The sequence below is a fragment of the Labrus mixtus genome, chromosome 9 (assembly GCF_963584025.1).
Source record: "Labrus mixtus chromosome 9, fLabMix1.1, whole genome shotgun sequence".
Classification (NCBI taxonomy): domain Eukaryota; kingdom Metazoa; phylum Chordata; class Actinopteri; order Labriformes; family Labridae; genus Labrus; species Labrus mixtus.
In genome coordinates, this window is record NC_083620.1 from 25547293 (window position 1) to 25570952 (window position 23660).

Sequence of the window (23660 nt, forward strand, 5' to 3'; positions counted from 1 at the left end):
CCCCTCGCTCTCACACACACGCCCCCTGTCATGTTCGCAGGACTGAGAAAGGAGTCCATTAACTCTGATTTAGTGGCTGTGTCATGCGGTCCCCTTTGTGAGGTGGTGACAGTCACTGAATAGGAATCAGAATTCGCTCCCCTTCCTCCTCCTCCTCCTCCTCCTCCTCCTCCTCCTCCTCCTCCTCCATCGTTCCTTCTCTTGGCTCCGGGCTCAGGGTATGTGGAGGAGTTTGTGTGGCTCCAGTAGGAGTGTGAGGGGTCCACAGTTGTTGCTGGGGGGTGGGGATGTAGATTGGGAGGGTTTTGCTGCCACATGTCTCTGAGTGGCGGACTCTTTGTGCCTGGGCCGGCCTGTTTGTTTAGCCTTTCCTCAGAGAGCTGCTTAACACATCGGTTGCCTCGCACACATGACTGAGGAGGACGGGCTGAGCAGGCACAAAGACACAAAGTTTAGAAGCTGGGTAAGGATCACGACTGTGGTGCGTGTTGTTGTGTACATCTCAATTTGTAATACCTCGGATGCTGTGATATTAGTTTCAGTCTCCGTTGTAACGAGATTGTACTGAAGGTGACCGAGGCAAACTGTTGAGATCCTGGAACACATCTTTGAAATGAAATCTGACAAGGCAAGAACACAAACAAAAAAAAACCTCAAGGTTAGCGGAACTCATTTTGAAGAGATAACAAAAGCCAGTGGTTGTAAACATCCATCTCTGTTTACAGCCCAACTTCAGTGTTTGACTTTAACCCACCATAAGACCCACTGTCTGTTATTGTGCAAGTGTCTGTATCCTTTTGCAACGGTGGAATATAATCCGCTTCCCAATGTGCTTTTTGTTGAGCAAATTAAAAATATTTTCAGAAGGTAAATAAACCGTTTATTTGTTGACAGCCCCTCTGTTTGCCTGACCACGGGTTTTCTTGCAGCAACACATGTTGCTTTTAATGCAAGCCAGACCTAATCTTCCCTTAAACCATAAAACTCAATTTGCTAATTTGAGCTAAGTGTTTCCCAGTGATCATTTAAATATCACACTGAGCTTCAAAAAATTCCTCAAATCAGAACTCCAAACCACCAGGTTTAAAAAGAATGAAACCAAACCATTTCAGCCTGTACAGAGGTATTTAAATGAAATAAAGGCAGGCAGATACACCGCAAGGGAAAACTCAACATACATTGAAGGAGCAATAGGTAGCTCTGACACTCAGTGTTTCAAATGGGTACTGTGGTCCAAATTCAAAACACTGGAGAGAGCTGACCCCTCCTCCTCAGAGCTGATGTGAACTCATGTTGCTATGTCGCGGACGGAAGCTTCAGTGTTTATCCAGCTCTGCATTGGATTTGAAACCTTTCCGCGTTCTAACCTCTCTAACCATTTTTCAAAAGCATCTCCAACATTGATCCTAGTTTGATCCACGTTTCTGCTCGTGGAGTTCACTAGAAACATGCAGAGGCTTTTTAGGTCGGGTACAATCACTTCTATCTGAACCAGTCCGCTTCCGTCGCTGCAACACCTGTTGGTTTGCCCTGATAGCTGCATGGTCTCATATCTGGCAAACCAAGATGGGCGTCCAAAATGGCCGCGTGGGGGCGCCATAAAACCGCTTACTCTCTCCGGTCTTAACAAATAAGACAGACCCTTCAGGACCAGAATCTAAACTTAGAAGGAGGACATACTGGCTGCTGCATTGTTGTCAGAGAAGCACTTCAACATGGCATGTTTCCTTAATGTCTGATCAGATAGTAAAGGTCGTGTTATGATTTATTTCAGGAGATATCTTACAGATTTTTATTTTATTTTTTGAATTATTTTGATTTCTCTTGTTAAATGTTTGCTTGAGTTTTCTATCACTCTTATCAGAAGAGACTTGTTGCTTAATTTAGTTTGGAATATTTTCCCTACATTGGGAAACTATAAGATGCCTGTTGTATGTTTTCTAGGGGAACTCTGTCGAAGATATTTCTGAACATTCAACCTGCCCCGACAGTATTTAACCAGTTTTGTCTTTATGAGCTACGTTAGAGCGTAAGGATTAGAGCAGGATAAAATGACACTTTTCAAGCAGTCCAGAGTAAGAAATCCAGAGTTCAGAGCATCTTGGTCACAGATGGCTCCAAACATTTCCAAAAACCATTACTTCTTGGAGAGGAGTACTAAGAAATCAAACTGTCAGTACATAGCATTCATAAAAGATGAAAGATAGGTGATAGCGGCAATGGATACGGATATTTTCAGAGTATTATTCCAAAAATCTAAGAAAAATCCTCAGCTGAAAGATTTATCATGTAATGCTTCAAAGTTTCAGACAGCTACATTTGGAAAATCCCACACAAGTTTATGAGATTTCTACTCACAAATAAGTTTTATTCTTTCAAATGTAGTAGAACCTATTTTAAAGATATATATTATGAAACTAAGCATTAATGATAATCCATGGAATAAATCTTACTCTGGTGAGATCACCACTTCAAAATCATCTCTGTAAGAATGTTTGGGGTATTTTTGTCTCTGCATGGAGTTTAAAAAGTCGACCATGCCTACTGGCCTAACAGCTGTTACCCATTGGTATCGATGGCTGTCGCTCATGACCTTTGGAGAATCCATCCATTCCTGACAAACCTCTCCCAGCAGCCAGCGGGTCAGGACAGGCCGCTGCCTCTGGTGTCAGCAGTGTCGACGCCAGAAGGTGAGCCCGCGTTCCACGTGATGGGGAGGAAACAGGAGGGCGCCGAGGTCAGGACTGATTATTCTACCCTGCTCGCTCTGAAAACAAAATAAGAAAATATTTACACAAACAGGAAGCTAAGTATTTCCTACTGATTGGACACATGTTGGGCCCATTTGTCTCGCTCTTTCACTTTCATTCACCGACACACACAGATACACTCATGCTGTAAACAAATAGACACTAAGAGGACTTTTTTTTTTTTTTTTTTTTTTTTTTTAGCACAGTCATTCTTTCTTTCACATTGAAGTGTGGATGTTGGAGCAGTTCAGCCCCAGATTTAAAAGTCCATTAATGTCGTTAAGTATCAGCTCCCCTCCAGCCATGCAAGATCAACCATAATAAGTTGCGAGTTTATGGACCTTTGCTCCCCAAATGTCTACCATGTTGCTAATTGCGTACATCTGTGGCTGGTGTTTTGATGTTTTGTCTCAATGTGCAGCTGTCCGTCCCGTTTCCAACAGCCTCTGGTTAAAAGTGGCGTTGCCCTCCGTTATCTGTGTGCAGCCCTTAAATAGAAGTCATGCATGTGGTTTGTTACTCATCAAGAGAGGGCTTTGCTTTCTGGAAAAAACCTCTTCAATCCAACCTAAAGGCCAACCCGGCCGAGTGACTGTGATCAAAATAAAGAAAACAACACATTTGGGCTTTATAGCAAAGTAATGGTTTTGTATAGAATATGATGTGGAGCTGACTCCTAAATGTTGATTTAGCTCTGGCATAAAAAAAAGTTGAACAAAGTTGAAAATGATTGTCTTAAAAATATAGTTTGTAACCAAAATGGGCTTCATTTAAAAAACGTATCTTAATAATTTAAAAAGTATCTCTGAAGCCGTTTTCACACATGTATTGAACTCCAGAAAATCAAAGCGACAAGGATACAAAATGAAGGAATTGCTTAAGTTAGATTCAGAAACCAACTTGTTTTATGTGTTAAAAAAAATATTATCAGTATTTGACCTACTCAACAGTGACATTTTTTACATAAATAAGAGCTGAAGGTGTTTATGTCAGCAGCTACACCTTTACCTGCTGTGTGATTTATTGTCGGAGACTATCTTTGACACGCTCCTCAGATCATTGGATGAAGACACACGACCTTTAGATGGAGCTGTAACCATTTATCAATCTGGGAAATGTCACTGCTATTAAGTTTAAAGGTTAACAGGACCCCCGCCATCAGCATGCACTTACTCTCACACATGCACACACACACACATACACACACACATGCACACACACACACATACACACACACATGCACACACACATGCGCACACACACACATACACACACACATACACACACACACATACACACACACGCACACACACATGCGCACACACACACATACACACACACACACATGCACACACACGTTCATCGCTCCTCCTAACATGTTTGGTTGTCCTCACCTGTGTTTGGTGTCACTGTGAATGTTTCATCCATACGTTGGCATTTTGTGTTTTTTTGATTCTAGGAGTCTTTTTTGTGTTCGAGTCTCCCTAGATTTAAAATCTCAGTTTAAGGTTATTTATTGGACTGTGCTCTCTGTAAGTTTAGTAACAGGGTCTCTAGTTTGTTTATATCAGAATGCAGCCATTAGCACTTCTGTATGGTGTCTCTCAGTGCCATCAGAGGAGGGATCAGCACAAATGTGCGCTATGTGTACGCCGGAGAAACCTGATCCTGAGTAATTGTCAGGATAAGGCGAGGGATTGACCTCTGCCATGAACCATATTTTCTGAAACAACACACACTTGAGCTGGCTTTGAAATAGCCTCTCCTCCAGGACTGGAGTGGCCCGTGAGGAAGCTGCTCATCAACTTTTTAGTGTAACTAAACAAAGCCTGCGGTAATTTCATTAGCTCGCTCTTACATTCTCAGCGAGCAGATAGCCGCCGCCGCCCCCTCTGCTCCCCTCCAGACGCCGTCCCTCTGCTGGCTATGACATCACATGCCAGCTATGTGAGGCACGAGTGGATCTGGACTGGACAGGGTATGGAATCCTATCAGTTTTGAAGCCATGTGTTTCAGTCACAGCTAATAGAAACAACCCTTCCCCCTCCAGGCATTTATTAAAGCGCTTATTAAATCAATCAAAAACTTCTGTTGTTGTCTTTGACTGTCAGACCTCAAAGCAAAATGTGGTCATTGTTATTGTAAGAAAGCATCCAAGACGGTTATGCTCTGTGTATTCAGGATCGGTCCATGGAAATTGTTACATATTCATGTGGCCTGTCATAACATTTTCTTTTTATTCAAAGCTCTTGTCCCTAACTTCAAATACCCAAGCGCACAACATCTCTCCTCCCGCAGCCTCCACATCCCTCCATCCGTCCAGACATGGTGTGTTTTTGTCTCTGGTGTTGTGACAGCTCGGATCCTGCAGCGTTCAGCTTACATTCCTTTCATCCTACATCCCCCCCCCAGGGGTCGGCCCCACCTCTCCCAATCACTGCCCCAGTGTGAAGGAGCCGGACAGATGCAGGAACCGGCAGATGGTAGGCAAGTCCACGGTCAAATGACGTTAATGTCATGTACTGTACAGACTCCTAACAATTATGGTTTAACAGGGGTCCATTAATAAATTAATTCTTATTAGAAGTCCTGCTTGCTCCGGCCAGAAAAGTCATAAATCTGTTGGGAGAAAACTCTGTTGACTTTTATGCCGTCAGTGTTGAAGCTGTGGTGTAATTGAATTTGGATCAAAGACATTCACGTCTTTCAAAAAGGTCTAGAGGGCTGCTCAGTTTTTAGTAATAACAGAAACGCTTCCGGCTTTGACCTCCACTGCCCTCTTATACCTTCCTCTCCCCCCCCCCTGCCCTCAACAAGAAATCTCTGCTTTGAAGAGCTCAAGTCATCACAACCACTTAGTCTGATGGAGAGAGAGACGCAGGGGGGAAAAAAAAGTTCTGGAAAAGTAGATAAAAAGTCTGAGATTTCTTAGCTTGTAACCGATCCCTGCACATCAGAAACATATTTCAGAACACCAGAGATAAATGCAGATTTGTTTTACTTTTACAACACTGTGGTGTCACAGACTTTGGGTAAGGCTTCAGAGGGGGTAGTATCATAAGGACGATAAATTAGAGCTAACACTATACTTTAAAAAAATGATGTTTGATGGAATTAATCAATACACTTCAGTTTCTTGATCTTGATCTGAAATGAATGCCTGAATCTCCGTCCTCTGACACAATATGAGATTCCTCTGACGCACGGTGTTCTGATCTTATTTATGGGCCACGTGTTTGAGCAGACTGTCCAACATTTTTCCTCCTATAAAGCCGACTGAAAGGAAAAAGGTCCAGGCCTCATTGCAGACAGAGAGCTGAGGTGACTAAACTGAGGTTTGTGGTTTGATAGTCTGAATGAATGCGGCGACTTGTCACGCTTGCAATGACTGGTGGAAGTGTGCCCCCTTGTGTTTGAAATATTCTTCTAATGGAAAGTCTTGAAAACACAAACTACAGCAACATACAAAAAGTTTATAAAAAAAAAAACAGACAGGCATTGAGTTTATCAGAGAATAATAAATAATACATTTTCAGACAACCAGCAAATGATCAACATTTGAAAATAATGAATTTGGTAATTGATGCCTTTCTATTTATAAAATCTGTTGCATTAGTAGAGTCTAGAAGAAATCACTTCCTCCTAACAGATTTGCGCAGGCGACTAATAGTGGAGGAGAACTGCAGAGCTGACCGCTCGCACAGTAACAGAAGAGGGTTTTTTTCTGTGTCTGTGTTTTTCTCCGATGCAGAGGGCAAGCTCTGGTGCTCTTGTGACAAATTTGTGCGTCCACCGTGGAGATGAAGGGAAGTCTGTGGAGACACTGAGCCTGAATGAGCAATGAGCCCTGCATTCCCGTCCTGATGCCCCTTTCCAAGTCCCTCCAGGTGGGCCTGAAAGGTAGAGGTCTGCTGCTCCATGGAGAGGAAATTCTCCTGCACCTTGTCAAACTGTGAAGACAGAGGAGGTTTTTTAGTCTTACTGGTGATTAAAAGCTGTAAACAACAACAGCCTTGTTTGTCTACCAGGCAGCGTTCAGATTACCTGCTCAATGTTGGACTGAAGCAGCAGCTCAGGCCACACAGACTCACTGCTGCTGCTCACACTGTTGCGAATATGAGTGTGACTCCAGATCAACTCCTGTTAAAAAAAAAAAAAAAAAAAAAAAGGACAGAGAGGGTTTTTCACTGAAAACAGATGAAAATTAAGAGTTGGGGTTTTTATTGCTTGAGGAGAAGTCTACCTGCAGTAGTTGTGTGCTTTCTTTCAGATGACTCTGGCAGCGCTGAAGTCTTTTCCTGTAGCGGCCCAGGACTGCAAACAAAGTCTTTGCCAAACACATAAGAGTATTACAAACAACACTCGAGGGAGAAGACGAGGGAAAATGTTCATGTAATCAACCAGATTCACGGTTCTTAAATGAAACTGAAGCATCGAAGACAACAGACAAAACAAACGGGAACAGAAGAAACTGTAGTTGTAACTAAAAAGATGTGGAGGTAGTTAAATCACTGTGCTACCAGTTTACCACAGAACTAGACAGACCTTCACACCTGCTTACCTCTGCATCTGTCAGGGCCGAGGCCAGGTCCCTGTGGCCTTGACTCCCCTCTTTGGAGAGTGTGACCCCCGTGTGGAGCTCCTCCAGCTGAGCCCAGAGGCCATCCAGGCCCTCCAACATGTCCTTCACGCTGGACTCAAAATCCCCCTGCACCTGGACGAGTCTGCACAGTGAGCTCATCCTATCAGAGAGGAAGCATACGATGTTAATCCGATGAGTTTGCCAGAAAGAGGGCGGGATGTACACTAAAATGTTAACCTCACCTCTTCTGCAGGTAGTTTCTGATGAGCTTTACTTTGTCTGTCAGTTTAGAGTTATAATCCATCTCTTCCAGTGTCGCATCTGAGCCAATATCTGCTTCTTCCAGTTTGTAAAACACTGACTACAGAGAAAAAAGAGAAGCTTAAGAGGGCTGGGTATTTAGGACATTTGCAATACCTCTGCAAAGCCTACGCATCATCTGGCAGTGCAGCATTTAGGATAAATATACACATCAAAAGTCAAACATGAATTTATGTGTGCACAACCCTGTCATGTAAAAAACTTAAAGAGAAGAAGAAAGTTTGCAGGACTCTCTCTTCGCTCTTTTGCATTTTATATCCATCTCCCACTGACACATCTGTTTTACACATGTCAGTGTGCAAAGCTTCATTTCATAAAGTTTCAAATGCGATACTGATTCCTGGAACATTCTCAAAAAAAAAAAAAGAGTTGCTCAAACCCAACACGGGGACTGTGATCAAATAAATGGCCTTGTGATAAAAACATTAGAGAGAGGGGAATATCATTTTAAAAAAAGACAAAAGGATTTATAGCTTTGCTGGAGGCCTCCGAGGCTCTGTGATGCTCAGGGCAAAAGACTTAAAGTCTTGAGCCTAAGGCTGGTGTCGGAAGGAAAGGCAGCACATTTGTAATCATTAAACTCACATGAAGTTACAACTGTACAAGTAATCGTTTAGATCGGCTGGTCAAACAAGCATTAAGCAAAAAAAAGAAAGGAAGGAAAGTTGAACCAAAGCACCAACGGTTTGACAGACTCACTGACACAACATGAACACAGACAGGAAATACATAAGGAGAAAAAAAAAAGCACAGATATTTCTCCCCCTTGTCAATCAGCTTTGCAGCTCGGTGAGGGAGTGTGAGTGTTGCCCCGGGCTAGAATATCTGTCTTTGTCTGAGTGCAAGGTCTGATCTCTGTAATATCACCAACAAAGACTCCACACTGATCTACATGCAGAGAGTGACTGAAAACACGGGAGATGACAGGTACTGCTGGAGGCTGCTGTGTGTGTGTGTGTGTGTGTGTGTGTGTGTGTGTGTGTGTGTGTGTGTGTGTGTGTGTGTGTGTGTTTCCTCCCTCTTACCTCCAGCCTGCAGATCTGAGTCTTTATGTTGGGTACAGTGGGGTCTCGGAGGGGCTCCTGAAGCAAACACAGCAGCAGGCTGTCGGCCAAGGCGAGGTCAAGAGGAACGCCGGGGCCCGGGCTCCTCCGCTGAGGCTTCCTGAAGAAGCAAGAAGACCACTGAGAGCATGAGTATGGATTTGTTCAAAACATTGTGGTTTTTTTTTTTAACTCAAATCTCTCAAGGATGACACTTACATTTTATCTTGAAAAAGTAAAAAAAACTGACACATAAACCGACACAACAGTCGCCACATCGGTTTAAAAGAAAGATTGTGATAGGCCCTACAATGTTTTTTTAAGCGTAATATAAAACAATGAACACTAACAGGGAAGGAAATTGCAAAACCTATTCAAACCATGGGAATGACAGATTCCTTTGTAAACATTTATAAAAGCTGTTTTAATTCCTGAAGTGAACTTTTGGCTCATTTGAGTGTAAAAGATGATTAGATGCAGTTTTCTCTGATAAATCTCAGCGTCTGTCTCTGGTTCTTATATGTTCTCTGAACTGTGAGAAAATGACCAAAACAAACTCACCATGAATACTGGATATTCCTGTTTTCAGACACGACTTCCTCTTCCATCCTTTGTGCACGTTCCCCCTTGAATTGAAGCAAAGCCACTGAATAAATATTAAAAAAGACTCACCCGGTGAAATGAGATTAATTTCATGCAGGGCGTGCTCACCTGGGTCTGACCTGGCCGCAGGCTGCTCTTCAAGGCATGGACACAACCTCCCAGGCCCATCCACACCGAACACACCAGCACCAGCCTCCAGCACACATCCACCAGTAACACAGAGGGGTGCAGCGGCGCCTCCACCTGGCAGACAGACCACACTGCGGCAACAAGAGCGAAACTGTAGCAGCCTCTAAAGTTCAGATTCCAGTGTGGCAGTTTCCTCCGGATCTGTGACCAAGATATCTCCTGTGGCTGATAAGCAGCTAGTGTTTCTCTTAAACTGATGGCGTAAAGAGGAATAAGAGAGAGAAAGAGAGAGGCAACAAAAATGTCAAAAGCAGCAGAAACATGCATTTATGACAAAAACATAAGAAAATGAATACGGCCTGAAGGTCAGATAAGAAACCATACAGGTATATTATTATCCCCAAATGCTCTCCTTTGAATTATCATTGAAGTGAAGCTTCATTTTTTTAACTGTCACACATTATAAGAGAGAATAAGTTCCTGATTTCATGGAAATAAGTTGTGGATCTTTTGAATGAGGCTTTCCCTACTCAGCTTTACGATGATGGACAAACTGTTGCTGTCCAGAATCAAAGAAATAAATCACTGAACCAGCACTTTGCTGTATGACTGACAGTAAGTACAGATCTTTGAGCTCATGCGTGATGATAAAGAGAACCCCAAGGTGTGACATACTGACAGATATCTGCCCAAACAGTGCAGGAATACATACATCTGTCAACATGCTCGGTGCAGAGATGTTGGTATAGGACCATCATTTCACAAAGACCTCTCCGCACTGTAGCAGGAGACGTCTCTCAAACACCCATTCAAATGAAAAGGCCATTTGTTGAGTGACACACACAGGTCTGCCTACCTCTCCAGATTCCAGCTCCTCTCAGCGACTTCTCCCTCCCCGTCCTCCATCACCTCCTCCGTCCATTTACAGGCCCCGTCCCAGCCCCCTCTCTCCGCCTGCCCTGACCCCTCCTGACCCCTGTGGTGGGAGACCATCAACAGAGGCATGACAGTGACGCAGACGCAGACACACACGGAGACACGCCGGTTGAAACTGCGGCCCGAGTATTTAGCTGACTAACATTCAGATGGTTAATAAGTGATTAGTCCTGCAACACGACGAGCTTGTCGGACAGGCTCGACAGGAGGAAGTGTTTATTCTGGGTCGTGTCTTTCTCCGTTTCCCACATTCCATCTCTGCAGGAATGTGTTGAACCAACCGATCACAAGTGTGTGTAGGACAAGCCCTGCTCCTCCCAGGTGCACCGGGGTGAACACAACCCCTCCTCTTTTTATGAATCACAGTCTGTCACTCACTTACACTGAGTATAATTAGATCAACTATGTGAACAATGTGATGGACTGTTACTAAAAATGAAACTCAGCACTAGAGAGAGAGGTTTACAAAAGGAAGAGAGCCCGTTTGAAATCAAAACACTGTCAGGTAAACACTTTTTATTTGTTGTCTCTTAATGTAAATACACTGAAGAGCTCTGCTGCCATCTAGCTGTGAGAGAATGAATAACACGTAAAGCTTCAATTAACCTCGAACCATAACCTCAATTAACCTCCTCCATAGTAAACAGAAAACACATTGTACTCATATAAAAAGCATTTAATTTCTCAGCACATGAACAAAAAGACAAAAGCACTATGACAACCAGTGTACATGATGAATCTCTCATGATATTCCTGCTACATTTTACATAGTGCAAGTCTTGTTTAGACCAATATAAAGGTAACAGCACTTCACAATGACCTCGATTCAATGCACTAACTCGTGTTTACCTCATCAGGAAGTTATTGTTCAGTACATAATGCCTGTACCTGATAAGAACCAAATGCTCTCAGGTAATACGTTCCAGCACCTTGTTTAAGCTTTTCTTCTTTCAATAAGCAGGTGAGTGTTATTCAAAGGTTTGCACTCATCCTGCAGAATTACATTCTTCTTCCCCCTTCAGAGTAAAGATGAGAGCTAAGTGCTGACGCCTAAAATACAATACTGCTCCTCCAGATCCAGCCACATAGTTTTGAATAAATTAATCCATCCACTCAACAACACTTCAGTTGTAAGCCAGTGTTTTTTAAACTCAGCTCATTGTCATTTCAAGTGTTATCAAGGAAAGCAGATTTGAATTCGGCTTCAGGCGTCTGGACTCAAACTAAACCTTTATGTCCCCTCTCGTCTTCGATGCAGTTTTCACACGTTGACCTACATTGGATATCGAACAAATCATCCCCCACGTTGAGACATTTGTGTCCTGTGGGATTCTTGTTAAAAACTAAAAGGGAGACATTCATCACCGACACTGAAAGCCCTTTGTAACATTCAGTCATGAAGAGAGGAACTAATAATGTTTGTGTTTCTAATATTTACTTTAAAGAAACTCGGGTGTTGTATTTGTGATGAAGACAAAAAAAATGAAAATCCAGTGTATAAATAAAAACATGTGAGACAGAAATGAACGGGGGAAGAGTATCTGGTTTAAACATGGTAATGACAGGACAACAGATGGTGTGCTAAAAACAAAATGACTTCATTTGGAAGGCCAGCTGCTAAGTTGTTTTTACAGTGTTTTTACAGTATTTTTACATTTTTGTCTTTATTTCTTTATTTACAAATACGCATACTTTAGGAAATGTCTGTGCCTGTATAAATATTTAAAATGAGTTTTCAAGTCTCCACATGTACTGAGCAGCAGGACTGTTTCCCCTCTAATTTGACCTTCAGATGATCACTTACATTCTCCAGACTTTCCAAACATGCATGTTTTTCATTTTACATATTCATAGGATGTCCTTGTTTTCAGTTCCCTTCAAAATGAAAACTTTTTATTTTCTCATTTCATTCTACATCTTTAACACTTTACAGACACATAAAACTGTGCTGGTTCATCACTTCATCCCTCCGTTTAAGCTCAGTATGTACACGAGTCTGTATCCATGTGCGAATGAATGCATTTGTTCATTGATGTGCGTAGAAGCTGCTGAGGTCTACATGCAGGTTGAGTTCTCAGGTGGTAAAGTTCCTCACTGTACACTTCAGGGTTTGGTGATGTGAACTTCACTAGTGCCGCTGCCATTTGTGGTGGTGGTGATGATGTATTGTGTTGTTGCTGGCTGATTGGACGACTGCTGCTCCAGATGCTCGCTGTGCGTCTGCGCTGTGTTCTGGGAAACAGTCTGTTTGGTTTCCAGCTCGGTCTGACCCTCGGAGATAACGTAGTGTGTCTGCAGGACAGGTGACCAGAGAGTCAGTTCAAGATTCAGATCGGGAATATCTGATCGTTTCTTATTCATCCGGCACCTTACTGAAACGTTTCTAGAAGTTGTGAGGTACATGCAGAGAAACTGTAATTTTGTTTACATTTTACATGTACATCAGATTTTACCACTACTTCATCAAGCTCACCCAACGTGGAAATTAAAAAGAAATGCCCTCCTGAAAGGTTCAAGAAGCGGATTTATGACTTAATGTCGGCACCTTGAGAAAAAGTCAACTTGTTTAGTTCTGCAAAACCGGCTAATTAAAAAAAAGAAAGAAAAGAAAAGAAACAGCCAAACATACTTTTCTTTATATCCATCAGAGAGGAGTCACTCACCGTTTTCACCTGGTTGCTGTTGACTCCAGATCCAGGTGTGCTGGACTCAGCTATTACATACTGTGCATGAGGTAGAGTCATCATCTGGATCTCAGATGCTGCAACAGTAAGAAGGTTGTAAATAAAGTGACAGGCCGTGATACTCAACAGAGCCATAAAATCATGCAGAGTGTGACTGGACAACGTTTTGCACGTATGCGACTCACGATAGCTTCTGTAGTTCCAGTTCCCGGGTATGTAAGCGTGCTGCACAGTCCCTTGCTGCTGCTGGCTGCTGCTGCTCTGCAGACTGTGGCTCTGAGCTAAGGTCACAGGGGTCAGCTGGGTAGGGCTCATATCCTGACCAGTCTGCTGGGAGGAGGGGCTTAGAGGCTGAGCGGAAACCTGACGAGAGTGAAAAGACAATTTCCCAACGTGTTCCAAACAAGTTTTCAAAGTCATAAGGAGCTCAAATCACACATCAATAGAGTCTTAAAGATGGAATGTACCTGTGTGGCACCTTGTCCTGAAGACGAGGGCTCTGTAACCTGGATGTGCTGTACCTGGATAGAGTGCTGACTGTAGCCATGAGGGTCATGCAGCTGGCTCACATCGACTGTTGGGTGCTGGGAATGTGGGGACGAAGCCTGTGACCCAGGAGAACAACGACTGTTAGGGTTTCTAAAATTCACTTCAACACCAAACTCAAAGACACTAAATATTGTTGATCTTGTTACGAGTTGCGTTTATATGGACAGCTGCCCGATGTCAGAGTGTAAAACTGGTCCGTGCAGTAGGATACTGTCGAGCCGCTTTAGCACAATACATGGAAACATGAAAACAAATCTTGGTCGTAGTTCAGATCTTACCGGAGCCACCTGCACCACCTGCAGCTGAATGTGTTGCGGCTGGGACAGACCGCCTCCCGCCTGAGACACGGGGATGTACTGGATCCGCTGGTAGTCTCCCTGCGCTGTGCGATAGTCTGTGGTTAGTGTTTGAGAAAGCTCTGTCATGGCCTGGGTCAGCAAATCTGTCGTCTGTGGAGGGAGACAAATCAAACAGTATTAATATCCTGTGGTTTTTTTAGTTCACCTTCCTTTCCATTTTTCCCGCCAAGTTTAGTTTTCAATTACATTGCGATTATTTTTTCTTTGCTGTCATGATTTCTGAGTGTCGTTGTCCAGTTTAATTGTAAGTTTGTAACTCTTTCTTACCACGACAGCCTCAGCTGTGGTACCATCTGCACTGATAACTGCAGGAGCACTGCTGATTACAGCTGCTGTCAGAGGAGTCGGGATGTTGTTGGCTAGTGTGGCAAACTCTGGATGCTTCTTCCTGATGTGCTGAACCATCTTAGTCTGACAGATAAACACACAAGCAGTTATTAGTCCAGGTGCGGCACTGTCCAAGGCATCTGATCATCAATCAATGAAAGTTCAGAGAGATTTCCAGCTGGCTTCATACTAACCTTGCTGCTGTACTGTTTGGCACAGTGTGGACAGCAGACGGGCGCCGTGGCGATGGTGCCAGTCAGCTGGGTGTGTGTGCTCAACATGGGGTCCGGCTCACCCGGGGCAGCCGGACGCAACTTCCGGATGCTGGGGGGCAGTTCTGCACCGGGGTGGTTCTTGAGTATGTGGGCTTTCCTCTTACTGGCGCTCTTATACACCTGTAACATGATCCGATCAGGTGGTTTCATTAACGAGCTCAGGGTTAGGATTGTGGTGTTTAAATGATTAATGCATGCACACTCTTACATCAATAAATAATGACGTAATAGCAACGAGAAGTTTCCTCACTGTGCACATGTAACGACAGTCACAACAAACCTTGTCACAGTACTGGCAGAAGTAGTCCCTGTTGGGCTTGATAATTGGCAGCGTTAGCTCAGGCACGTCGTCAATGCGCATCTCGGGGTGACGTTTGGACAAATGATTGACCTGGATGCAGAAGATTTCATTTAGTGTACTGAGATTCAACATCAACCAATAAAAGTCTTCCTCTTTTGAGTTTCTGCTCACCAGCATTCCTCTGCGCCTGAATCCCATCATGCACACTCTGCATTTGAACATGAAGCTCTCAAAGTCGGTGGTGGGGACTTTCAGTTTGAGGGTCTTGGAGCGGTGGATTCGGTCGGCCTTCTTAGCCTCTCTGTCGGGATTGTGCATGCGCTGCATGTGCTCCCGCAGTTTATCTTTCCTCTTTGTGTCACAAAAAGGAAAAGAAATGTCACTTTAAAATGTACAAAACTTACAGCAAACTTACAGCGCTGTTAGTTTCTAAGCGCTCTGCTTAGTGGTCTTACCTTGAATTGTTTGCCGCACGTCGAGCACAGGAAGTCTTTGCGGTCCGAGTGGCGCAACATGTGCAAGCGCAGTTTGTCCGGCCTGCAGAAGGCCTTTTCACAATCTGGACACTGAAAGATCTTCTCTGAATGGAAGCAGCGGATATGCTTCTTAACCTGAGGAAGAGAAACATTTCTTTGTCTTAAAACAAAAAGTGTGAATTTGAACAAAGACTGTTTTAGGTCCGGCTGGTCAAATTCTCTGCCTTCATGCTCGCCTTAATGTTTTTCCCTCAACTGGATAAATATGTAGACAAACTTGCAAAGTGTGGCTTCACTTTCTGAAAATGAATTACGTTGCTGTAATCTTTTTCTAAATCCCTGTTTCAGCCTATAGCAGAGATTCAAACCTGGATGAAGTCGGTGAACGTCTTCTTGCAGGAGGGACAGGTGAAGCAGCCGTCCACAGCGTGAATCCCCACGTGGTCTTTGAGCAGGTCCAGCCTCTCAAAGGCTTCGGGACACAAGAGACAGGAGTAAGAGCGGTTCTCTGTGTGCACCAGCAGATGGTCCTCCAGGGCGCCATCGCTCATGAAGCTCTTGCTGCAGATGTGACACGAGAAGGCGTAGACGTCCCGGCTGTGGACCCGCAGGTGCTGCTCCAGCTTGTCCTTTTCCCTGAAGGCCTTTCCGCAGTGGGTGCATTTAAAGGGCCGGAAACTCTTCCTGATGAAGAGGTGCTGCAGCGCTGCGTTCTGACGGCAAAAAGAGAGAGAGAGACTGTTAGAAACCCAAACTGTGTTTTGTGCCAAGGATGTGCAGAGATACAGGAGGAGGCTGATAGATACTATGGATGGGGAATAGCCTGGCTGTCACAGGAATATTTACTCCATGGAGAATAACAAAAGGAACCTTGGACTTAAAAGTTTTTCTGCTTTTATCTCATTCCAACCTACCTGCCCATCCATCTTTAAAGGGGAGCACGCATTGAGAAAGAGAGACAGAGTGATGTAAAAGGCAAATCACAGACAAATAAATACAAAACAGATTTTTTTTTTTTTTTTGCATTTCATTGAACACAGAGTCTTCGCTCTTACTCTTATCCTCTTCGCACGCCGCAGGTCCTGAGAGGTGAGGTGGGAGTCTGACTGGCTGCTCTGTGACGGGTCCTCCTTCAGCGGAACGGGAAGCTCCATGTTGGAGGGAGGAGTTATGGACTCCGGGCTCGGGTCTGCTGCGGGAGGCGTCAGCTGGTCCTCCTCCTCGGTCCCAGCCTCCGGCTCCGGCTCCATCTCCACCACCTTCAGCCCGTTCTGAGCGCCCTCCAGCGGCTCCTCCAGCGGCTTCTCCGTCAGTTCCAGAATCTCCTGATTCAAAAGTGGAAATGGGTGTATTAAAACATCGTTGTTTTAGGCTCGAGAAGTGGAGTGGCATGCTTCTAAACGCACTTTTAGATTTGCTGTTATGTGATGTTTCAGGCATTACACTTTTTTGTTGCTCATTCAAATATTATGATTCAATAATTTAACTCTAATTAACAGTTTATATTTGCTACTGATCAATACATTGTCTAGAAAACATTCTGAATGTTGTCTGCCCTTTTTATCGTTCTGTCTCTCTTACTGTCGTCTTGTCCTCGTCTGCGTCGACCAGTGGCTCCAGACGTATAAATTTGGGCGGGCGTCCGGGTCTTCTTCCTGTCCCAAATCTCCTCCTGCCTCTTCCTCGCCCCCGACCTCTGGATCTAAGAAAAAGGAAAGACGTACAGTGAGCAGGTCATGAGGGCTCTAATGTGGGAGAACGGACTGGAATAGTTAAGATAAGGTTTTTACCTGGAAACAGAGTTTAACTTGTCGTCGTGCATGTTGAGATGTTGCTGCAGTTGTTCAGAGCTCACAAAGCGCCGGTTACACTCGTAACAAGGCCAGTTCTTCTCTTGCTCCCGGAGCACTGGAAGAACAAAATGAAGACTAAAACAAGACTACCACGCTCCTGCTACTGTTTTCATTATTTATTCAGGGACACATGTTGTTATAGCAGCGCTGCTTTTAAAACAGCAACAAAGCAATGAGTGCAAAGACTCACCTTTTTTCTCTTCTTCTGTGACATCGTGGATCTTCTGATTGACAAACTCTGCATACGATGCTGCATACCACACCTGCAGAAAGAAAACACAGATTTATAGTTTACTGATTTACTCTCTGTTCAACTTGTCTCCATCACCTCTTGAGAAACATATCGACCTTTTAACGTCACCAGCGTTTGAACATTTACTGAACTGGACTGAAATTTCTACCCAGCTTTTTGCTCGTAATGCTCCCTGCTCTGAAAGTATCCTGTAAGAGTGAAAACTATATTTCAAGAGTTTGCAGACACACGACACACAAAGTGCACCACAGCAGACAAACCTTGAGCTCCTGTTTGGGCTGGATGTTCTTGATGGTGGTGTAGAAGATCTCCGAGCCGTACTGATAGGCCACCAGGTTCTGCTCCAGGTGATTCTGAGCCGGTCTCACAAACATCATCCAGTTACAGCTGTCCTCGTCCGAGAGGTCCAACCACATGTCTTCAGACTTCTCTCTGTCTTTCTCTGCGTCCAGCATGCACAGCTAAGACGACAGGCCAAGTCAGAGCGATCAGACAAAGGTGGAAAAAAAAAAATTAAAATGACATTTACAAATGTGTTGCATCTTACAGTTTACAAAGCACCACTTGAAACAAACTTTGTCTTCATCTCGCTGTTCATATTTACATTAGTTTATCCATTTTAAATTGATAAGATGTGTTTGAGTGTCATGTGTTAAAAAACAGGACAAGAGCAGAAGGTTTCTACAGACGATGGCTGTATTTTACATTTCAGTCAGATCAACTAAAAACAAAACTACAGAGCGCTACAGTAATCTGATAGAAATCAAGCCTGCAGAGCTCCGACGTACCTTTAGGTGGATGTAGTGTTCCTGAAGTTCACTCTGAGGAACCAGGGGTCCCTCCACAGGACCGAACTGCGTGCGCTTCGGGATGCGCCTCTTGGAGAACACCCCGCCGAGGAAGCGGTCGATGTAGAGGACCAGAGGCAGACTGGCCCGGGCCTTAGACATCACGGGGCGGTTGGGGATGGGGTGCAGAGCGCCGTGCTTCAGACACACAGAGGGGTTGGTGTTATTACACTCCTCACACCCTGAGAAGACACAAAAAAAAAGATCATCTTAAATAACAGAAAATGATCACTCCTGATAAAAAAAAACATGAGGCCTATTTGTTAACCTTCTTCAGACTTATTGTCCTAAAACAAGATTTAAAACAATCCAACAAAAATACTTAAATAATGAAGCTTTGAATGAAAATCTAACATGATTTGATTTCAGTTCTTTTTGTGTAAAGCCTTCACAGGAAATAACGTCTAACATTGTGATGAGATTTAACATTTTCACTTGTTCTGAATGGATTTATTAAGAGCAAAAGAAGTTTGTGGACACGTGTCTACTTAGTGGATATTTGAGATGTATTCATTTGCTTTGACTTGATCACATGACTTATCAAAGAAACAGATTGTGTAGTGCTAAATTAGATTAAAAGATTAAGCAAAAACACAGAAAAAAAAGGAACTGTTATTCTTTTAAAAGATCCATTTAAAAAAAAAAACTTATGTTTGTGTTATAACTGTAAAAATGGAGAAATCCACCGACAAGTCAGCTGTTTGCATTAATCAGAACATCATCTCAAGACAAGACAGAGAAAAAAAAGAGTCATTGCTCATCGTCTTCTGCCTACAGCTCGACATGATGAACTCAAAGACTCTTAAAAGAACAGACAGGTGTATGAAGAGTGTGCACGCCGTCACTCACAGAGGCTGTGAGGGTTGAATGCTTGAGGCTCCCGGGATTCCCATTCATCCATCTCCGAGTCCTCATCCTCATCTTCATCAGAGTCTTCTGTGGAGTCTGTGGCCCCGAGCGGACTGGTGGGGGGGTCTCCAATGTCAGCCATGGAGGGGAGCGAATTGGACGCAGACAGCTGCTCCTGTTAAGTTTGAACATTTAGTCATCACTGAACAGTTCTCCCAGGCCGTCCATGTTAACAGATATCAAAAAATGTGAAGAAAATATCAACTATTTCTAAACAAATACTCGCTCTCCTTCTTCTTCTACAGGTAACCAGCACAAACAACAGGCCCTCACCTGGGAGACTGGCTCCAGGATGGCCTGAGGAGCCTCGGCTACGTTACTGAGAACGTGCAGGTTGGCAGCACTCTGACCACTGGGCAACAAAACTGTGACCTGTGAAGGAGATTACGTCGCTTAAAGTTTCAGTACAGTTAAAACAGCCAAGTTAATGACAAGACCGTTGCCCGGTAAACTCACCTGTTGGGTCGTTCCATCCTGCTGAATGTAAGCCACCTGTGGCTGATCAGCGAATACGGCCTGAGAGGAAAGTTGAACACAGTGTTCAAATCTAGCAGGGCAGAGTGTTTGTAACAAATTCTACATGTTCATTCATGCATACATCGAACAGTTTTAAGAATTCAGAGTAAATGTGAGAAACTATTCAAAGACTTTAAGCTGTTTTTGGAAGACTGAAGAATGAGTCTCCTTGAATATGCAGGGTTTTAACTGTGAGGTGTCTTTCAAAACACTGAAGCCGACCTTCTCATAAATGCATGTCGTTCTAGTAACGAGGTTTTATCTAAATGCATCAGATCTTAGCTTTAAGTATCTCTGCTGCAGATAATCTTACCTGGCCTCCATCTGCAGGGTGTATGTAGACAAGCGTGTGCTCTGCAGACTCGACGGAGGTGTAGGAGTTCCCATCTGCTGTGTAAACCACCTGCTGCTGTCCCCGGTCTGCCTGATCTCCACTGTACACTATCTGGGCCACTGTGCCGCCTTCAAAGTGCACCTGAGACGACACACGTGTACAGGACAGAAAGGCTGTGAGCCACCTGCAGGATTCTCACACTCTCTGACTAAATACATCCTCCATTTAAGTTTTTTTGAAAGTGCAAGAAACCATTACTCGGAAAATCACATTTTTTTATTTTAGCCAAAACTGAATTTTGTGAATTGTTGCTGCAAATAAGATCAGCATACAGGTGTGTGTTCACCTGCATGGAGTGTTTGACAGAAACATTATGGGTCTCTTTTAACTGTCCTCTGATTTATAGAAAGTACGTCACCCTTGTTCAGCGGTTAGGACTCGTGTATGTTAGTTTATGGAGATACAGGACAGGATATCAGACCTGTGTGCCGTTGCCTGAATCACTGTTGGCAGCCTGACTCCAAACAGTAGAGGGCTCCTGCTTGGTCTCCATGGCAGCAAGGTGCCAGGCCTGTCTCCAACCACTTCACCTTCACGCCAGAGACAGACAGGGACGCCTGCAATACACACAGACATAAGGATTGGGATGATTTTAATCATTGTTATAATACAGATGCACAGAGGGTTTTTTTAAAGATTTTTTTTTAATCTAAATTTGGCGTTTATATTCATTGATTGCACAAAGTGACATTTTCATACAGTTTTCTGCAGCCTTGTGTGTTAGATGTGAAGAAATGTCATGACTGGATGATGGGTAAACACTCTGCAGCAGCAGCAGCAGCTGTATCAAACCCATCGTGTGTGCACTGCAACAACGATGCACTGCAGCAACCAATCTGCTGTGCAGAGTGACACTTGAATGCCGCTTTTTTTAAGGCATTTCTGCAACATTGCCTCGGGTTGTCAGGACACACAGCTGACAGACATGCAGCCAAAATAAACCAGCGTGTCAGTGCGCGTTCAGAGCGGCCACACACACAACGAGCCTCTCAGCGGGGGTACGAGGGGGGAAAACGCGGTCAACGATTGCTCACAAGGCCGCCCGGTAAACTGTGTCTAAACACAACCGCATGTCCGCACAGAAGCTCCCCTGAAATATCACGACCCCAAAGTCATTCAGAAATGTAGTTGGTATAATCAATAATAAAGTCAATTCCCCCCTATTTTAACCCCGCAGGTTCTCAGTCCCAACTGGACCATACCACAAAAACTAGCGCTATAGAAACCCGGGCAATTACTGCACCGCTACATTGGCATTACCGCCGTATAGTCCCGATGTACGGCCGACCTTGGAGGCAAACATAACTTGTCGGGCTCCAGGAGGTCGAGCACATTCTGCGATTTGCAACAAAGACGAATTTAAGTCGGTAAAAGCACGAATTTATTTGGGTAGTTCCACCCGTCCCCCCGTTCTAGTTGAGCCCAGCCCTTCAAAGTCTACACTGAACAAGGAAGACCGGGCTCCATTTTGGGTGGGACTAACAACAACAACCACATCCGAAGAGAGCCAAAGGGGGAAAAATAGATATTTTCTACCGGTACAAATGCTCTCAAACAACCCGCACATTTAATCCAAATCAACAGAAAGACCGCCGACAAGTCGAGACAAAGAACCGATCGAAAACGAACTCGTAGTTATCTTGTATTTTGTGGAAGGCGCACAAGTTGTTCTTACCTCAGAATGGTAGCTGCAGAGATGGCTGCATTGCATATATTAACATAATCTGCCTAGCAACGCGTAGAAGCGTGGCCTCTGATTGGTGTTTTTTTTTTTTTAACACTGGGATCAAAGCAAGGATATTTTTGAGGATAACTTTAATGCACTGTTTATTTTTTCGTCGGAATAAAAAAAAACATTATTTTTAAAGCATACATCTTTGTTAGAAACACTAACCCAAATCAAGACGGCCAATTTAAATAATCCTGCTCTTTCGTCTTCAGCTTTGCGTTTTGCATTTCCCAAACTTCTAATGACAATGATACAGAATTTACGTCTATAAAAATGAGGTGACCATTTTCCTGTTGAATGGTGACAAACGTTATTATTTACAGTCAGATTTAGGATTAATTTGAATTAAATCTAGTTAACGTGTGTTCAGCGGCCTCTAGTGGTCATAGAGGAGAATTGCAAAACTAGTTGCATCAAGCGGGAACTTATAACACATTAACACTTCCGGGAAATTCTTTCAAAATAAGGTAGCTTTACTAAACTTCAGCAGACCAACAAAACTGACATTGACTAAACGTGTAAATGTTATATCCTCTCACAAGTGTTCATTCTTCAGTGGAAAGGATGCAGATGTTGATGTGGATTCTGCCTATCCCTTGAGGCAAGATCAATAATATTTGTATGAATTAATCATGTTTTTTCAAAAACTAAAAACCCTGCAGTTGAGGAGGAGATTATTATTTATTAATACTATCGTAGGGAGTTGTAATCTTTAAATATCACTCTTATCTTTAGAAAAAAAAATGGACACACAATTGACAGGGTGACTTTTAGATTCTTCAGTATGTAGTGCCCTCTAGTGGTGACAGAGAGAAATTCGACTGTCCAGTAAATTAACATTTGTGACGATAAGAAAGAGGGAATAAAAGTCCAGACTCAAGAGATCTGACATTTTGTTTGCATTTTAAATAGCCTACTTTCGGGGCGCTGGTGGCACAGTGGATAGTGTGAGCGCCCCACGTATGGAGGCTGTGGTCCTCAATGCGGGCGGCCCAGGTTCGAATCCAACCTGTGGCTCCTTTCCCACGTGTCATTCCCCACTCTCTCTCTCCCTGATTTCCATTTCTATCCACTGTCCTATCTCTCCAATAAAGGCACAAAAAGCCCAAAAATAAATCTTTAAATAGCCTACTTTCTGTTGGTCAACGTTAAATATTGCAACTCCACCTTCTTTGTGTGAGAAAACAAAGTCATTAACATTGACTGATACCAACAAGTAACAAGACATGTTAGAATCTCTAACAAGGATTTTAAATAAACCAACAGAGAATTAAATGCAGCTTTACTATTTGTTGTTGGTACGACTTGTAACCATTCACTTTGCCCTGTGATCCAGTTAAATACTGAAACTAAATCTCAATGTGGTTAAGATTATTATTATTTGTGTAGTTTATAATTTAAATGTAGCCCCTGTAGTACGAACTACTCATCATTATTATTATCAGCCTGAATTCCTCCTGAAAGAAGTAAATGATGAAGTGTTTCATTATTCATCTCCAGCCTATTTGTTGAGCTATAGACCTGCTGAATCACTTTCAGTATAATACATGATTATACTCCAAGGTCTTAATGCTCTTATTCGATGATTTAATAAAGTATGTGGCTGTATATATGGCACTTTTAGACCTACACATACCTCTGGTGAGTTGACAAAGACTAAAATCAGTGTGTAATGTTTCTTGATTTCTTTTCTACTATTTTATAGCCTACATAGAATCTTTGTATTAATGGCTATACGGTCTTACTTTGAAGGATTAGGAGGGTATATTGCATTGTAAGTTATTTGCTCCACATTGCATTACTGTATCACCAATCATCTGAAC

At 43.4% G+C, this 23660-nt stretch overlaps 3 protein-coding genes and 1 long non-coding RNA gene across 6 annotated transcripts in view; 2 read left to right on the forward strand and 2 right to left on the reverse strand.

Moving 5' to 3' along the window:
- Positions 1–23660, forward strand: part of st14a (ST14 transmembrane serine protease matriptase a) — a 140627-nt gene that overhangs the window by 45579 nt on the left and 71388 nt on the right. The window lies entirely within an intron of this gene.
- Positions 315–6589, forward strand: LOC132980764 (uncharacterized). Its single transcript, XR_009674203.1, has 3 exons — positions 315–463; positions 5049–5233; positions 6502–6589. It is a non-coding gene; the product is annotated as an uncharacterized LOC132980764 (long non-coding RNA).
- Positions 5951–10557, reverse strand: si:ch211-151h10.2 (uncharacterized protein LOC567699 homolog). 2 transcript variants are annotated; one of them, XM_061047082.1, is made up of 9 exons: positions 10285–10557; positions 9408–9681; positions 9258–9322; positions 8679–8817; positions 7575–7693; positions 7312–7492; positions 6994–7077; positions 6795–6890; positions 5951–6700 (listed from the first exon to the last, which is right to left on the reverse strand). In XM_061047082.1, exons 1-9 carry the CDS (start codon positions 10431–10433, stop codon positions 6383–6385), a joined length of 1425 nt encoding a protein of 474 aa, XP_060903065.1. In that variant the 5' UTR covers positions 10434–10557; the 3' UTR covers positions 5951–6382. The 2 variants fall into 2 exon arrangements, with proteins under 2 accessions (XP_060903065.1, XP_060903066.1); XM_061047083.1 differs by having other exon boundaries at positions 5953–6700; positions 9408–9542; positions 10285–10423.
- On the reverse strand, positions 11890–21828 carry prdm10 (PR domain containing 10). 2 transcript variants are annotated; one of them, XM_061047085.1, is made up of 23 exons: positions 21784–21828; positions 20530–20665; positions 20028–20189; positions 19655–19714; positions 19472–19570; positions 19139–19313; positions 18230–18471; positions 17702–17902; positions 17379–17451; positions 17126–17243; positions 16917–17037; positions 16391–16660; positions 15704–16048; positions 15315–15470; positions 15031–15210; positions 14839–14949; positions 14478–14678; positions 14224–14367; positions 13876–14046; positions 13516–13653; positions 13234–13411; positions 13028–13125; positions 11890–12656 (listed from the first exon to the last, which is right to left on the reverse strand). In XM_061047085.1, exons 2-23 carry the CDS (start codon positions 20599–20601, stop codon positions 12468–12470), a joined length of 3504 nt encoding a protein of 1167 aa, XP_060903068.1. In that variant the 5' UTR covers positions 20602–20665; positions 21784–21828; the 3' UTR covers positions 11890–12467. The 2 variants fall into 2 exon arrangements, with proteins under 2 accessions (XP_060903068.1, XP_060903067.1); XM_061047084.1 differs by lacking the exon at positions 21784–21828 and adding an exon at positions 20808–20947.

Excerpts from the sequence above, each read along its gene's own strand:
- si:ch211-151h10.2 (XM_061047082.1), bottom strand. The coding sequence starts at position 10,433 with ATGCCTCTGTTGATGGTCTCCCACCACAGGGGTCAGGAGGGGTCAGGG. Across the intron at positions 9,323-9,407 it reads TGCGGCCAGGTCAGACCCAG|GGGGAACGTGCACAAAGGAT; the intron begins GTGAGCACGCCC and ends CTTCAATTCAAG. Across the intron at positions 7,694-8,678 it reads CTCAGATCTGCAGGCTGGAG|TCAGTGTTTTACAAACTGGA; the intron begins GTAAGAGGGAGG and ends TTTTCTCTGTAG.
- prdm10 (XM_061047085.1), bottom strand. The coding sequence starts at position 20,601 with ATGGAGACCAAGCAGGAGCCCTCTACTGTTTGGAGTCAGGCTGCCAAC. Across the intron at positions 17,452-17,701 it reads AGCCCAAACAGGAGCTCAAG|GTGTGGTATGCAGCATCGTA; the intron begins GTTTGTCTGCTG and ends TTCTTTCTGCAG. Across the intron at positions 13,126-13,233 it reads CTGGAACTACAGAAGCTATC|CATCTGAGATCCAGATGATG; the intron begins GTGAGTCGCATA and ends TTACTGTTGCAG.